This window comes from Electrophorus electricus, chromosome 2 (assembly GCF_013358815.1).
Source record: "Electrophorus electricus isolate fEleEle1 chromosome 2, fEleEle1.pri, whole genome shotgun sequence".
Lineage (NCBI taxonomy): Eukaryota > Metazoa > Chordata > Actinopteri > Gymnotiformes > Gymnotidae > Electrophorus > Electrophorus electricus.
Window position 1 is genome coordinate 29,344,644 of NC_049536.1, and position 13,746 is coordinate 29,358,389.

Sequence of the window (13,746 nt, forward strand, 5' to 3'; positions counted from 1 at the left end):
ACAGCGCGGTACAGAATGGTCATTACCATTACACTGTAGAGGGTAATTTAATCTGGTAGGCATGTTATGTACGGTAATGACCATGACAAGATCTGTTCCCAGATGACCCTCAAACTGCAGACATCTTTGCTTGGGCTTGAGAATCTGGGTATGATAGGAGTTTCATTTAATTGTCTCCTTAATCTCAGGTGTTTTCTTTCAGGTAGATGTCAGTTTGCATTGCAGTATAATTTAACTGTTCATGTTCAGGAAACTGAAACTGAAGTACATGTCAGTGTAGACAGATGCAAATATTTGAGGGAAGAATTCCACCTTTTCTTCACCAAGAGGTTGGTTTGTTCTTTAGGTGTGGGTGAGTGGATTCTTGGTTTGTTTTGTAGGGATGTGTGAGTGGGTTCTTACCATCGCAGAACATTAGTGAGTTCATTCAGAGCAAATCACACAGATGTGATGTTACTCTGGTCTTTCTCTTCATTATGCTATACCTTAACAATGTTGACAAGTAGTTGTTTTTCTGAGTAACAGTGATAACTAATAAAGGTTAGGAGTTGGGTGAGGTCTGAAATAGATTTTGCAGTGGTGTCATGAAACTTCGTCACATGACAAGACTGTAGTAACCCTAATGCATGACAGATGTTTAAAGATGAGGACAGAGTCCACACTTCATGCACATCTCCCTAATATAACTAGCATTTATCTTTGAAAGGTTGGAAAAATCAAAATTCATGAGAAAAACCCTGAAGTCTGACTGTTAGTCAAAGTTAACAGCTTTTAGCCTTATTGGTGTTTAGCTGGTAGAGGCGCTGGAAGCCTCTCGCTGCTCTGTGTGACGTGAAGGGAAGATGGGGTTCATAGCGCCACCCTATGGCAGACTGCTGTACTGCTGATCCACAGACCTGAGCAATAAAAGACCTTTTCAAACCCAGCCGATTTAGCTAGCCAGACCCTTCACTGAAGCGCCTTTTTGTTTGTTTATTTGTTTTAATTGAAAACAGTGTTTACATGTTTGAATGAATCTTTCATGTAATGACCATTCAGACCTAAAACACTTCAGTGTAGAGTATAAAAGGGCTTAGATACAGCTGGAGCAGCACTGCTACAGTAATACAGGGTCCTGTCCTGATCTGGTAATACAGGGTCCTGTACTAATAGCTCCTAAATGGACTGTGTTGTAACATTATTGATTTTTCACCCAGTGAATAAAACAGAAGCGTATAAACACGTTTGTGATTTAATGATAGTGGTATTGAGACACAACGCACATCATTGAATATGCTTTGGCCCAATCCCATATTCAGAGAAACCTCAGAGAAGTAACTGGCTGACACATTCCTGGAATGACTAGATCTGTTCAGCATTGTCCTGAATTGTCCTCAGACGTACTCTCAGTGCTTCAGAGAGCTGCTGCACACACCAGAACCTCATAAACGTGTCCGCTCAGGATCGCAAGGCAGAAGCTGTGCTCTCCTAAAGGGCTCTGCCACCTTCAGCTAGTAGTCAAGGTGGCTCACCTTGATGTAAAATCTTTATATTTTGCCCAGTTATCTAAGGGGCTTCAACAAGCGCTTTCTGAAGAAACACCAAGATTACCCTACAAAGCCAAGCCAGTGTCAGAGTGCTCAGTGACCTGGATGACTAACCTTCAGAAACACTAATCTAGATGGCTAGCGTGATACTTTACAATGTATTAAATAATGTCTTATTGACTCAGGGCTCTTTGTGCTCTGATTACAAAATAAAACTAGTAGGAATTTGCTAACACAGGGATTTTTTTTTAACAAAGTAAATGTGGCTTTAGTATTCTGTCTACAAAAAGGCACTGGGGTGAGGTGAAGCGCTGTCATGTAAAATACCACCCATTAAGCAGAACGTTAAAATACCCATCAACCAGGGTGCTGAAATGTCAATTTCATTTCAGTGACAGGATCAGATAACATGGGGGAACTCATCCCTCATCTCCTCTACAGGATATACAAGGAAACACCAGTAATAAACAACACAGAAATTGAACACTGAAACTTTAAAAACCCTCCATCTTCCTCCATGACGACTAATATTCTGGTAAGTCCTTCTCTATTCATTGATGTTAAAATCTGCTTCCTTAATCCCTGCTGATTAAATTATACTGAATGATGACACAAAAGAAAAACAAACGGCACAATTTAACATCTGAGATCAAACAAACGTAAATTCAGCACCTGAAATACATAAATACAATTCTGTACCCCTCTATAGAGGCTGTTCAGCCAGACTGTGGCCCATTTAAAAGCTGCTCTAAGCCTGGCGTGGCCGCAAGTCACCAGTCCTTTCCCAGTGCGTGGCCATGCGTCACCGGTCCTTTCCCAGTGCGTGGCCACGGGTCACTAGTCCTTTTTCACTGCAGTGCTACTAGGCTGCAGGCGTGTGCAACTGTAGTGGCGGATCACAGCTCCAGGCAGTAGGGCAGCGAAAGCAACCAGCAGCAGCTGCAGTACAACCCTCCAGGAAAGCAGCTGGTCCAAAGAGGAGAGCTCGGATAGCACCGAGCCTGTCTGCACACAGACGAAGTTGTATGGCATCAAACCTGCAGGGAGACGGGGCAGGATGAGCATCGTCCCTCCATTAAGACACCACAGCAGGGTTCTTTAAGAGAATGGCTGTAATGTCCTTTCATGATGAACTCTCTTACTTACCAATGAAGACAGACATGGAGAAGAGGGTGAGTGGGATGTTGAAGATGGGACAACTCATGTTCAGGAACCAGTTGGGGCTCATGGGGAAAAACCTCAGGAAGAGCAGCAAAAAGAACAGACTACTGTGGTTCTCCTGCACCTGATGTGCGCACACACACACACACACACACACACACACACACACACACACACACACACACACACACACACACACACACACACAGAACATCAACACATTGTCAGCAGGTCCTTCACAGGGTGGGGTTAGGGACAGGATTAATGACAGTTTAGTGTTTAGTAAATATAAATACTACAGTATTTGAAATATTTGATGTACAGCAGTGCCGGAGGATCATACACACTTTTTTCTGTAGCACTGCAACTTTGTCTGGGAAGAGCCTCACTATGTGCTGCTTCCCAAATGCCCGGGACAGCAGGAAGCAGAAAGTGGCACCTACAGTTGTAAGAACACAGGCAAGCAGCAGACCCTGCCAGGGCCCAAACAGCGCCCCCGCCAAGACATTCTGGAAAAATACAAACAAGCGCAACATACTTGCAGGGAAGGAATGAAAGGGAAATACCATATACATATGTATTAAATAAATAAATACATTACTTATATACATCTTCTCAGTAAAACGTTGTAAAGAGGTGCAGTGTGTGATAAGCGGGCTGTGGTGTATTTACAAGTAAAGAGGATCCCGGGATGGCAAAAGTCTGTTTGTAAAGGTAAGCACTGCAGAAGAGTAGCAGCACATATCCGCCGTGTTCCGTCTTATAATAGCGCAAGAGTTGTGCCATTTCTTTTAGCTCCTCCAGGTCAGATGGGAACTTCAGCCTAAAAGGTACCAGTACAAATCTGTAAGCAGGCTTTCAAATCACCAAGACACGCTGTTTCAGACTAGAAATTGAACTCACAAAAGCCAAGCGAAGAGCCTACGAGGGGGAGGACGATAATAGTTTTCAGTGAACATTGTACATCAATCACGTGTTGGTAGCGACCAGCAAAATTCTTCCAAAAACTGGTGCTTATGGTCGGACTTTGGATCCCACGCGGAAGCTACGAGGCTAGTTACCTCTGCAACTGTGCCTACCAACCTGAAAACTCACTGTGGCGGAGAAAACTCTTCAGCTAGCTAGTTATATAACGGAAATGTACCTACAGCACAGGCGGGCTGGACAAGCGGACCTCGGCTAAGTAAGATAAGTAACCCTAACTGTCATACCTGGACTCCGCAAGTCTTCCGTCACTACGCAGGTTATTCTCGCTGTTCTCTCCAGAAGACTCCACACCTTCATCGTTATTCCGTTTAACTAACTGCGGCCCAGGAGGTAGATAAGAGGACAACAAGTAGAGGTAGAAAGTAGATGCTGCTACTACAGTTACTAAACCAACTACAGACCGCATAGTGTCAGGCCGAACCACAGAAACAGATGGGGCAGAAGAGGGGACAGAAATAGATGTCGGAGAGCCGGTGACGCGGAGTACACGTGACTACAGATAACCAATCACATTGTGGTACATTGTTCCACATAGTGGTGATACGTTGTACTGATGTTGGTAGTAAACTTGCAAACTGTTATAAAAGTTATTCCACAGTAGCGGATTTACTGGAGGTTTTGCCACCGTCCTTTGGCTTTTTTACGCTTATATTTTTTTTTACCCCACGGCCCACCTGGAGACGCTTATGCTTATTACGGAATCATTTTCTGTCCTGGATTGAAACTCACCGCGCGGCACCGCTGTTAGTATATAACCAGTGTCTTGTACGTTTTGCAAAAACGCCTGATAATAAGCCACTGCTCTGAATGTACTTTACGAGGACTAAAGTCCCTTCCGTGGTACAAGTTCCAAACTCTAAATCCTTCCGCACATCGGCAACGTCTGAACAGTTCATTCGGATTTCTGCAGATCAAGTGCGACGCAATGGCACGATATTCGCGAACGGAGGGAACGATCGCATTGATCACTCTATCCAATCCACCTGTCAACGCACTCGGGTGAGCTTAACTCTTAGTGTCTAACGCGAAGACTCCAGCCGTACCGTGCGTGTGCACGCAGTAGTACTGTAGGCCTCGGTGGCATGTACGCAGCCATGATTTTATTGCCTCTACTTTTATTCCTAAGTTGGGTGTGACTGCAAAAACACCTCAATGCTAACAGTGTGACACTGTCATTATGACGGTGGTAACAGTATGACACTTGTCAGTATGACAGCAGTAACAATATGACACTATGTCAGTATGACAGTGGTAACAGTATGACACTGTTAGTATAACAGTGGTAACATCAGATTCTAATACAGGGCCCCTCTGTTGGTCCATTCACTACACTTCATGTTTAAAGACAGCAGTGATTAGAGTGCACACAGTAGTTCATGAAACATCTTCTGTTCCATCTGCAGTGCTGCAGTGCGCAGGACTATCACGGACATAATGCATCGTGCGCTCACAGATGGTGAGGTGAAGGCTGTGGTCCTGTGTGGGGAGAACGGGACATTCTGCGCAGGTGAACAAGCTCTATAGCTTACATAACTCGACACTCACATTACACATGCTTTACACTCGCATAACACTCACATTACAATCGTGTAACACTTGCATAACACTCATGTAACGCTTGCACTACACTCACGTAACACTCGCATAACACCTGCATTGCTTTGCTTATTTGCCTCACTCAAGGAGCATTGAGCTAAACTACACCTACACACACATTTCCTGATACATGTCATTGTGTTCCTGGACTACTGCTAACAGGTGCAGACATCCGAGAGTTTGGCAAGCCCCCATCTGGACCTGCACTGGTGCCCCTGATCCACGACATGGAGGCATCAGAGAAGCCAGTGGTGGCGGCCATAGAGGGCGTGGCACTGGGGGGTGGGCTAGAGATAGCTCTTGGCTGCCACTATCGCATCGCTCATGCTAAGGTCAGCTGGACGCCTGGCCTGGGGGCGGGGGTCTTGTGATCAAAGGTGAACGTGATTTATTTTGTGCTTTTTATGATGATGCTGTGTTTACTGTGTTTGTCTCTCATGAGCACACTGAGTTCCCAATGGCTGTGTTTGTATGACAGTAAATACTGAATCTTTGAATGAACTATTTTAGCAGCATGGAGACTCTCTGTAGGTGAGAGAGCATCACTGTGTTCTAACTGAACCCTAATCTGGACCTGTGATGAACTCTGATCGAGGTGGTCTTCCTCGATTCCATAAAGGGATGGTTTGGGAGTCCTGGATGTTTTAGCTTTGTTTGTGTTGTTTAGGTGTTTGTTTGTTATTTATGGGTGTGTGTGTGTGTGTGTGTGTGTGTGTGTGTGTGTGTGTGGAAGGCACGGCTGGGATTTCCCGAGGTCATGCTTGGACTAATCCCTGGTGCTGGAGGTTCACAGAGACTGCCCCGACTAATTGGCATCCCAGCGGCCCTGGAGCTCATCACAACAGGTCTCACACACACACACACACACACACACACACACACACACACACACACACACACACACACACACACACACACACACACACACGCGCACCCATAACATCCTTTACTACTTTTAACACACAGTGTCACAAGCAATTTTTATAGCATTTTAAATTTTTATTACAACTGACTGTTATAAAGAAACTCTTGAGTGAAAGACCAGGTTCAGCTTTTCACTGGTTTAAGACTAAATCTGATCCAGACTGTTCAGAAGGCAGGCACTTGGCGCCCTGACTGTGGGAGGTGATCTCAGGTACTGCTCAGGCTTAGCCAGTGAGTGAAATGGCCTGAAGCATGTTTCTTCAAGCACTCAGAATTAAAATTTGCAGTGGTTTTAAAATATTTCCAGAAGAGTTTCTGCCCTATGTGGTACCAATGGGGCCTGTCGGTCTGTCAACTAGGGGGCAGTATTCATTGTATATATGTACACACAGTAGAACGGAGTTAGCTGTGACTGTATGTTACTGAAGACTTTGACACTGAGATTTTGATACTGAGGATGCTGCTTCCTTTACAGGTCGGCTTGTTTCTGCTCAGGAGGCCCTCAAGCTCGGCATTGTGGACCAGGTCGTTGATGGCAACACGATTGAAACTGCAGTGAAGTTTGCACTGAATGTTATAGGTGTGTGTGAGTCATATGTGTAACCAGGGAAGGCGACAATACATTATGTAGAGGCTCACAGTGATGGCTCAGTGAAGTTGGGATTTTGATTTCATCACTCTTAAATTTACAGCATTTAGCTGTTTTATCAAAGATGTACAATACCTGCCAGTGTTGCAGCACATTGCCCCGCCCACTTCCCAACTGGCTGATGTTGAGCTATGTTCTCTAGCTCCTTCTTCATGGGCTGGTCCGAGTCCCCATTCGCTAATGATATTCAAATAGCCTATAACCAAAATAACCAACACCAGCCTGGACTCCAGGCAGTCTATGGGAGAGTAGGGAACACAGCTCTTCACACTTGGACATGTAACACTTCCACATGCCATGTGGCAACTCTGAAGCTGTGGTGTCTCAGTGGTTAAGGTACTAGACTAGTAATCAGAAGATTGGCAGTTCAAGTCCCACCACTGCCAAGTTACCACTGTTGGACCCCTGAGCAAGCCCCTTAACCCTGTTTGGATGAAAGTATCAGATAACTGTGTTAATTTATAAACAAGTCCTAATCTAAACAGAAGGCTTAATCTGTTGGACAGATGAAAATTATTGGTTGTAATTATCAGCCAAAACTCTGATATATCACACTGATAGCAATATATTGTACCTATTAAAAAGCAGCTACAGATATATCACACACCTCTAATTATGATCGAACTGTACACCACATTCCACATTATTATGCAAATTGGATTTAAGTGTCATAAAGATTTTATTTTTTGTTTTTCAATTAAACTCATACTGATGAAAGAGTATTTTGACTCTGGTCCTGATGGATGTGAGAGCTCTTTTCTTGCATCTTGCACAGTGTCATACTGCTTGTCAGTTTGTACATTGTTACATCTGATGACCATGTCAGTTTGTCCGTGGATATGATTAGGTGCCTAATGGTCTCTCTGCTGCTGGTTGTCTGTGTCAGCTTTACTGAAAGTCTCCATTTGTAATTTTTAACACTCAGAGAAAAGGTCATAGTCTGATAATCCTTGAGTATTAGATTTCTTTGACAGTCAGTTACCAAGCAACAGGGATTAATTCCTAAAAATGGCCTGTGCAATGGAATTTGATGCCAGCTTTGAAACACAGCTCCCCAGATAGTCACAGCTGACTTGAACGTTCTGCATCCATCTTGCATGTTTTTTCTCCCAGATGAAGTGTTGACATGCTAAAAAACAGTGCATTTTTTTTTTTTTTTAATCACAGGACAGGATTAACATTCACCTTGGATTTTGGTTTAATGCTAGTGCTTTAACTGTCCGCTCACTCAGAACAGATGCTACTGTGTTTGCCAGTATTTCAAATAAACTGAATGAACTTATCCTGCAACGAGAACCTTGGAAAGAGCTGTGCTTAGGCTTGTTTAGGTTCTTTGTGATGATTCATCAACTTGGAAATAAACTGATCAACAAGGATAAAAAAGGCAAAGATGGAAAAGTGAACTTCTTGAATTTATGCTCATGCTAACTGTCATGGGGAGCTGAATAGTGCCACCTGCTCAGACATGCGGTGTACAAGTATTGTTCATTTGTGCCACAAACTTTGTCCTGTGTATAACAAGAAGATATTATTTCATTCATGTAACACTTCTATCCAAAGCAACTTACACTTATGAGTACAACCTGAGTAATTGAGGGTTAAGGGTCTTGCTCAGGGGCCCAACAGTGGCAACTTGGCAGTGGTGGGGCTTCCATCAGATTACAAGTCAAGTACCTCAACCACTGAGTTACCACTGCCTATTGGCCTGTTCATCCACCCCGACCCCTGTCCAGTCTCTTACACAGAGAACAGCTATTATTGTTTCTAGCAGAGTGCTGGGTGGGCTGGTCTAATGGGACTGTGTTCATGTGGGATCTGTCTTGGTGTGGGCCCTATTTGTGTGCATGCTGTGTGTGCGTGTGCGTGTGTGCATGCTGTGTGTGTTTGCGTGTATGTGTGTGTGTGTGCATGCTGTGTGTGTCTGTGCATACGTGTGTGTGTGAGTACGCGTGTGTGTGTGCGCGCGTGTGTTACAGGCCGTCCCCTGCTCTCCCGTAGGCTGAGTGAGCGTACTCCTGCCTTCAGTGTGGATGCGGCGGCAGTGCTGGAGGAGGGCATGGCACGGGTGAAACAGCGGGCACGAGGGGCCTTTGCCCCGGTGGTGTGTGTGCAGGCGCTGAGAGCTGCTGCCACGCTGCCCTACAGCAGGGGCATGGAGACAGAGGAGCAACTCATAAACACGCTGATTGACTCCAGCCAGGCCCGTGCCTTGCAGTACTGCTTCTTTGCCCAGAGGAATGCTCGGAAATGGAGTCTTCCCTCTGGAGCTCGGTGGAACAATAGCAAGCCCAGAGCGGTCCATAGAGTTGGAGTCGTGGGTGAGTGGCTCTCTCTTTCTGAACTGTGTCTGCGTGCCAGAGATTGTCCTGTGTTATAGAGTGTAGTGGTATCTTTCTGTGTTTCATCACTCTTAAATTTACAGCATTTAGCTGTTTTATCAAAGATGTACAATACCTGCCAGTGTTGCAACACATGGCCCTGCCCACTTCCCAACTGGCTGATGTTGAGCTATGTTCTCTAGCTTCTTCTTCATGGGCTAGTCCGAGTCCCCGTTGGCTAATGATATTCAAATAGCCTATAACCAAAATAACCAACACCAGCCTGGACTCCAGGCAGTCTATGGGAGAGTAGGGAACACAGCTCTTCACACTTGGACATGTAACACTTCCACATGCCATGTGGCAACTCTGAAGCTGTGGTGTCTCAGTGGTTAAGGTACTAGACTAGTAATCAGAAGATTGCCAGTTCAAGTCCCACCACAGCCAAGTTACCACTGTTGGACCCCTGAGCAAGCCCCTTAACCCTGTTTGGATGAAAGTATCAGATAAGTGTTAATTTATAAACAAGTCCTAATCTAAACAGAAGGCTTAATCTGTTGGACAGATGAAAATTATTGGTTGTAATTATCATCCAAAACTCTGATATATCATACTGTTAGCAATACATTGTACCTATTAAAAAGCAGCTGCAGATATATCACACACCTCTAATTATGATCGAACTTACATACATATTTAAATATCCATATATACATTGTACATTGTGTATATAAACATAATATACATATATTGTACATACACTGGTAATATATTTTTGTATATATATAGAATATATATTTCGCTATGCACCCGTTTTCTTTTTCCTCGGTTTGGACAGAGCACTCAACCATTTCACTGCGAGTTATACTGTGTATGACTATGTATGTGACAAATAAACCAAACTTGAACTTGAACTGGAACTGTACACCACATTCCACATTATTATGCAAATTGGATTTAAGTGTCATAAAGATTTCATTTTTTGTTTTTCGATTAAACTCATGAATGGTATTGTGTCTCAGGGCCCTTTGGATCACTCAAATCAATCTCAGACACCTGTGATAATTAGTTTGCCAAGTGAGTCCAATGAAAGGAAAACTACTTAACAAGGACGTTCCCATTTTAAGCAATATGGGAAAGAAAAAGAATCTCTCTGCTGCTGAAAAGTGTCAAATAGTGCAATGCCTTGGACAAGGTATGAAATTAGATATTTCACGAAAACTTAAGCGTGATCATCATACTGTGAAGAGATTTGTGGCTGATTCAGAGCACAGATGGGTTCGTGCAGATAAAGACATAATGAGGAAGGTTTCTGTCAGACAAATTCATCAGATTAAGAGAGCAGCTGCTAAAATGCAATTACAAAGCAGCAAACAAGCTGCTGGTGCCTCTCGAGTCCCGTGAACCTCAAGGTGTAGGGTCCTCCTAGAAAGGCTTGCAGTTGTGCATAAACCTACTATTTAGCTCACAAGCAGAAAAGGTTGCAGTGGGCCCAGACATGCATGAAGACTAATTTTCAAACAGTCTTGTTCAGTGATGAATGCCATGCAACCCTGGATGGTCCAGATGGATGGAGTAGTGGACGGTTGGTGGATGGCCACAATGTCCCAACAAGGCTGTGAAGTCAGCAAGGAGGTGGTGGAGTCATGTTTTGGGGTGGAATCATGGGGAGAGAGCTGGTAGGTCCCTTTAGGGTCCCTGAAGGTGTGAAAATGACCTTGGCAAATTATATAGAGTTTATGACTGATTACTTTCTTCCATGGTACAAAAAGAACCGTGCCTTCCGTAGCAAAATCATCTTCATGTATGACAGTGCACCATCTCATGCTGCAAAGAATACCTCTGTATTATTGGCTGCTATGGGCATAAAAGGAGAGAAACTCATGGTATGGCCACCATCCGCCCCTGACCTCAACCCTATTGAGAATCTTTGGAGTGTCCTCAAGCAAAAGATCTATGAGGGTGGGAGGCAGTTCAAATCAAAACAGCAGCTCTGGGAGGCTATTCTGAAATCCTGCAAAGAAATTCAAGCAGAAACTCTCCAAAAACTCACAAGTTCAATGGATGCAAGAATTGTGAAGGTGATATCAAAGAAGGGGTCCTATGTTAACATGTAACTTGGCCTGTTAAGATTTTTTTTATTGAAATAGCTTTTGATTTCAGTAAACGTGACCTCTTAATGCTGCAAATTCAACAAATGACCATTTTCAGTTTTTTACAACCTATAAAATGTTTTGAAACTCTGTTGTGCATAATAATTTGGAACAGTGCATTTTGAGTCTCTTTATTAAAAAAAAAATACTGTTATCATTGGGGAGGTTTGTTCAATAAAATTCGATTTATACTCTTAATGGTTGATGACTTAAAAATTATACTGACTAATTTGTATTGACCATTTAGCAAAATCAGAAAAAAATATAATTTGCATAATAAAAAACTGAGAACGCGGTGTACTCAGCTGCTGCCTAGAACTATGTGGAACCTAGCTGTTTGGATAATGCTGAGTCATGGTATCTATCATCGATGCTGCTACAGTGGGTGAATTTTTATTTTCCTTTTTGCTGAGTCATAGTCTCCCCTCCCATCCAGGCTTGGGCACCATGGGCCGGGGCATCACTGTGTCTCTGGTCAAGGCGGGAATCTCTGTGGTTGCTGTGGAGATGGAGGAGAAGCAGATGGATTTGGGCATGCGGGCAGTGCTGGGAATGCTGGAGAGAGATGCACAGAGACGAGGAGACACCCGCCCCCCCACACACCTCCTCACCTTCACTCTGTCCCTGCAGCAGCTCGGGAACGTGGACCTGGTCATCGAGGCCGTGTTCGAGGATATGGCGCTTAAGAAATGTCTTTTCACTGAGCTATGCAATGTGTGTAAGCCTAGCACCCTGCTGTGCACCAACACCTCCGGACTGGACGTGGATGCGCTGGCCGTGGTGACCCACCGTCGCTCCCTGGTGGTGGGGATGCATTTCTTCGCCCCGGCTAATGTAATGAAGTTGCTGGAGGTCGTCTGTGGACCTCATTCCTCAGCTGAGGCTGTCGCCACAGCAATGACCCTGGGGAAGCGGTTGGGCAAGGTGGGCGTGGTCGTGGGCAACTGCCCGGGCTTTGTTGGTAACCGCATGATGAAGCTGTATCTGGATCAGGCCTACTTCCTGCTGGAGGAGGGTGCAGCACCAGAACAGGTGGACCAGGTTCTGGAGGAGTTCGGATTCACCATGGGGATCTTCAAGGTATCTGACCTCTCAGGGCTGGATGTTGGATGGAGAGTTCGGAAAGCGTCTGGACTAATCGGGCCTGACGTCAACCCGAAAACACCTTCCCGCTGGCGGCAGGGCTGCAGGTACAGTCCTCTTCCCGACCTGCTTTGCGAGCAGGGCCATCTGGGCCAGAAGTCCGGCAGGGGCTGGTATCTGTATGAAACACCCGGTGGCAAAGAGCCGAAGCCTGACCCGGCGATGCACAGATTCCTGCAAGAATACAGGAGCAGGTATGGCCTCACACCACGCCACGTCCACGCACATGAAGTTATCGAGCGCTGCACCTATGCCATGGCCAACGAGGGTTTCCGTATCCTGGAGGAAGGCATAGCCGCCAGGGCGGAGGACATCGACGTCATCTACGTGTTTGGCTATGGTTGGCCAAGGCACCGTGGAGGGCCCATGTTCCATGCCGCCCAGGTGGGCCTGGCTACAGTCCTACAGCGGTTAGAGCACTACCACCAGCTCCACCCTGATGTGCCCCACCTCCAGCCCAGCCCGCTCCTCCAGAGACTGGTGGAGGCTGGCAGTCCTCCGGTCCACCACTGGAGGGAGCATGTCCAGCACCTACACAGCTACCTCTAAGAGTCCCGTTCAAATCCGCCTAAAACAGCATTACTGATCCCCCATTCAAATAAGCCTGACTCAGCAGTACTGATCTGAATTGCTTTCTGTAAAGTCCTTGAGAGGAAAAAAAAAATTAAACTGCATTTTCTTGGCTAAAATATTTGATGATTACAAGAAATAATTAATAATAATTGATGTAGGTTAGCGTTTTTATGTATTCAATTATGTTTATGTGCAGAATTGTTATTAATATTTGTTAACATTTGTGAAGATTACTAAAATGTGAATGTAGCCTTGTTTCTAAAATTAAACATATGAACCTATTAAATAAATCTATATAGCAATATCTTTGTTGTGGGGACTTCAGGAACTGATTAAGAGTCTTTGCTATCAAACGTTTGAGTATAAATCTTCCTAGCAATGTAATGCTCTCTAACATGCTTGTGTAAGGTTTCAGTAATAAACCACTGACACGTCATTAACGTCTCTGTAGCACGTGGTCTCCTGTGCCTTGGACACCTGGGTCTGCTCTAACTGGGTAAGCTATATTTGTGGCTGAAATACGGTGGGTGGAGTGGTGAAGGTGGATGATTGTGGCCTACTTCACGCGTGTGCTCAGAAGTGTAGAATTTCTGCTCGCTGTTCCCGCCTAGAACGTTCTACAGGCATGTCCTAGTTTTACTGTATTTTATTTGTCATTATGGCACACTTAAAGGATGCTAAGTAATTAATTTCCCGTTAACTGTGACTGTGTTAGC

At 44.7% G+C, this 13,746-nt stretch overlaps 2 protein-coding genes across 4 annotated transcripts; one reads left to right on the forward strand and one right to left on the reverse strand.

Annotated features, from left to right (window-relative positions):
• Window positions 1–1,213: 1,213 nt before the first annotated feature.
• Window positions 1,214–4,149, reverse strand: tmem41aa (transmembrane protein 41aa). Of its 2 annotated transcripts, none has more exons than XM_027005700.2 (5): window positions 3,899–4,149; window positions 3,360–3,510; window positions 3,035–3,196; window positions 2,673–2,811; window positions 1,214–2,563 (listed from the first exon to the last, which is right to left on the reverse strand). In XM_027005700.2, the coding sequence occupies exons 1-5, from the start codon at window positions 4,078–4,080 to the stop codon at window positions 2,364–2,366; spliced, it is 834 nt and encodes a 277-aa protein (XP_026861501.1). In that variant the 5' UTR covers window positions 4,081–4,149; the 3' UTR covers window positions 1,214–2,363. The 2 variants fall into 2 exon arrangements, with proteins under 2 accessions (XP_026861501.1, XP_026861502.1); XM_027005701.2 differs by having other exon boundaries at window positions 3,591–3,992.
• Window positions 4,150–4,215: 66 nt separating this feature from the next.
• On the forward strand, window positions 4,216–13,466 carry ehhadh (enoyl-CoA, hydratase/3-hydroxyacyl CoA dehydrogenase). 2 transcript variants are annotated; one of them, XM_027005697.2, is made up of 7 exons: window positions 4,216–4,673; window positions 5,078–5,181; window positions 5,433–5,602; window positions 6,004–6,115; window positions 6,670–6,774; window positions 8,820–9,161; window positions 11,751–13,466. In XM_027005697.2, exons 1-7 carry the CDS (start codon window positions 4,600–4,602, stop codon window positions 13,004–13,006), a joined length of 2,163 nt encoding a protein of 720 aa, XP_026861498.2. In that variant the 5' UTR covers window positions 4,216–4,599; the 3' UTR covers window positions 13,007–13,466. The 2 variants fall into 2 exon arrangements, with proteins under 2 accessions (XP_026861498.2, XP_026861500.2); XM_027005699.2 differs by lacking the exons at window positions 4,216–4,673; window positions 5,078–5,181 and having other exon boundaries at window positions 5,559–5,647.
• The last annotated feature ends 280 nt before the right edge of the window (window positions 13,467–13,746 follow it).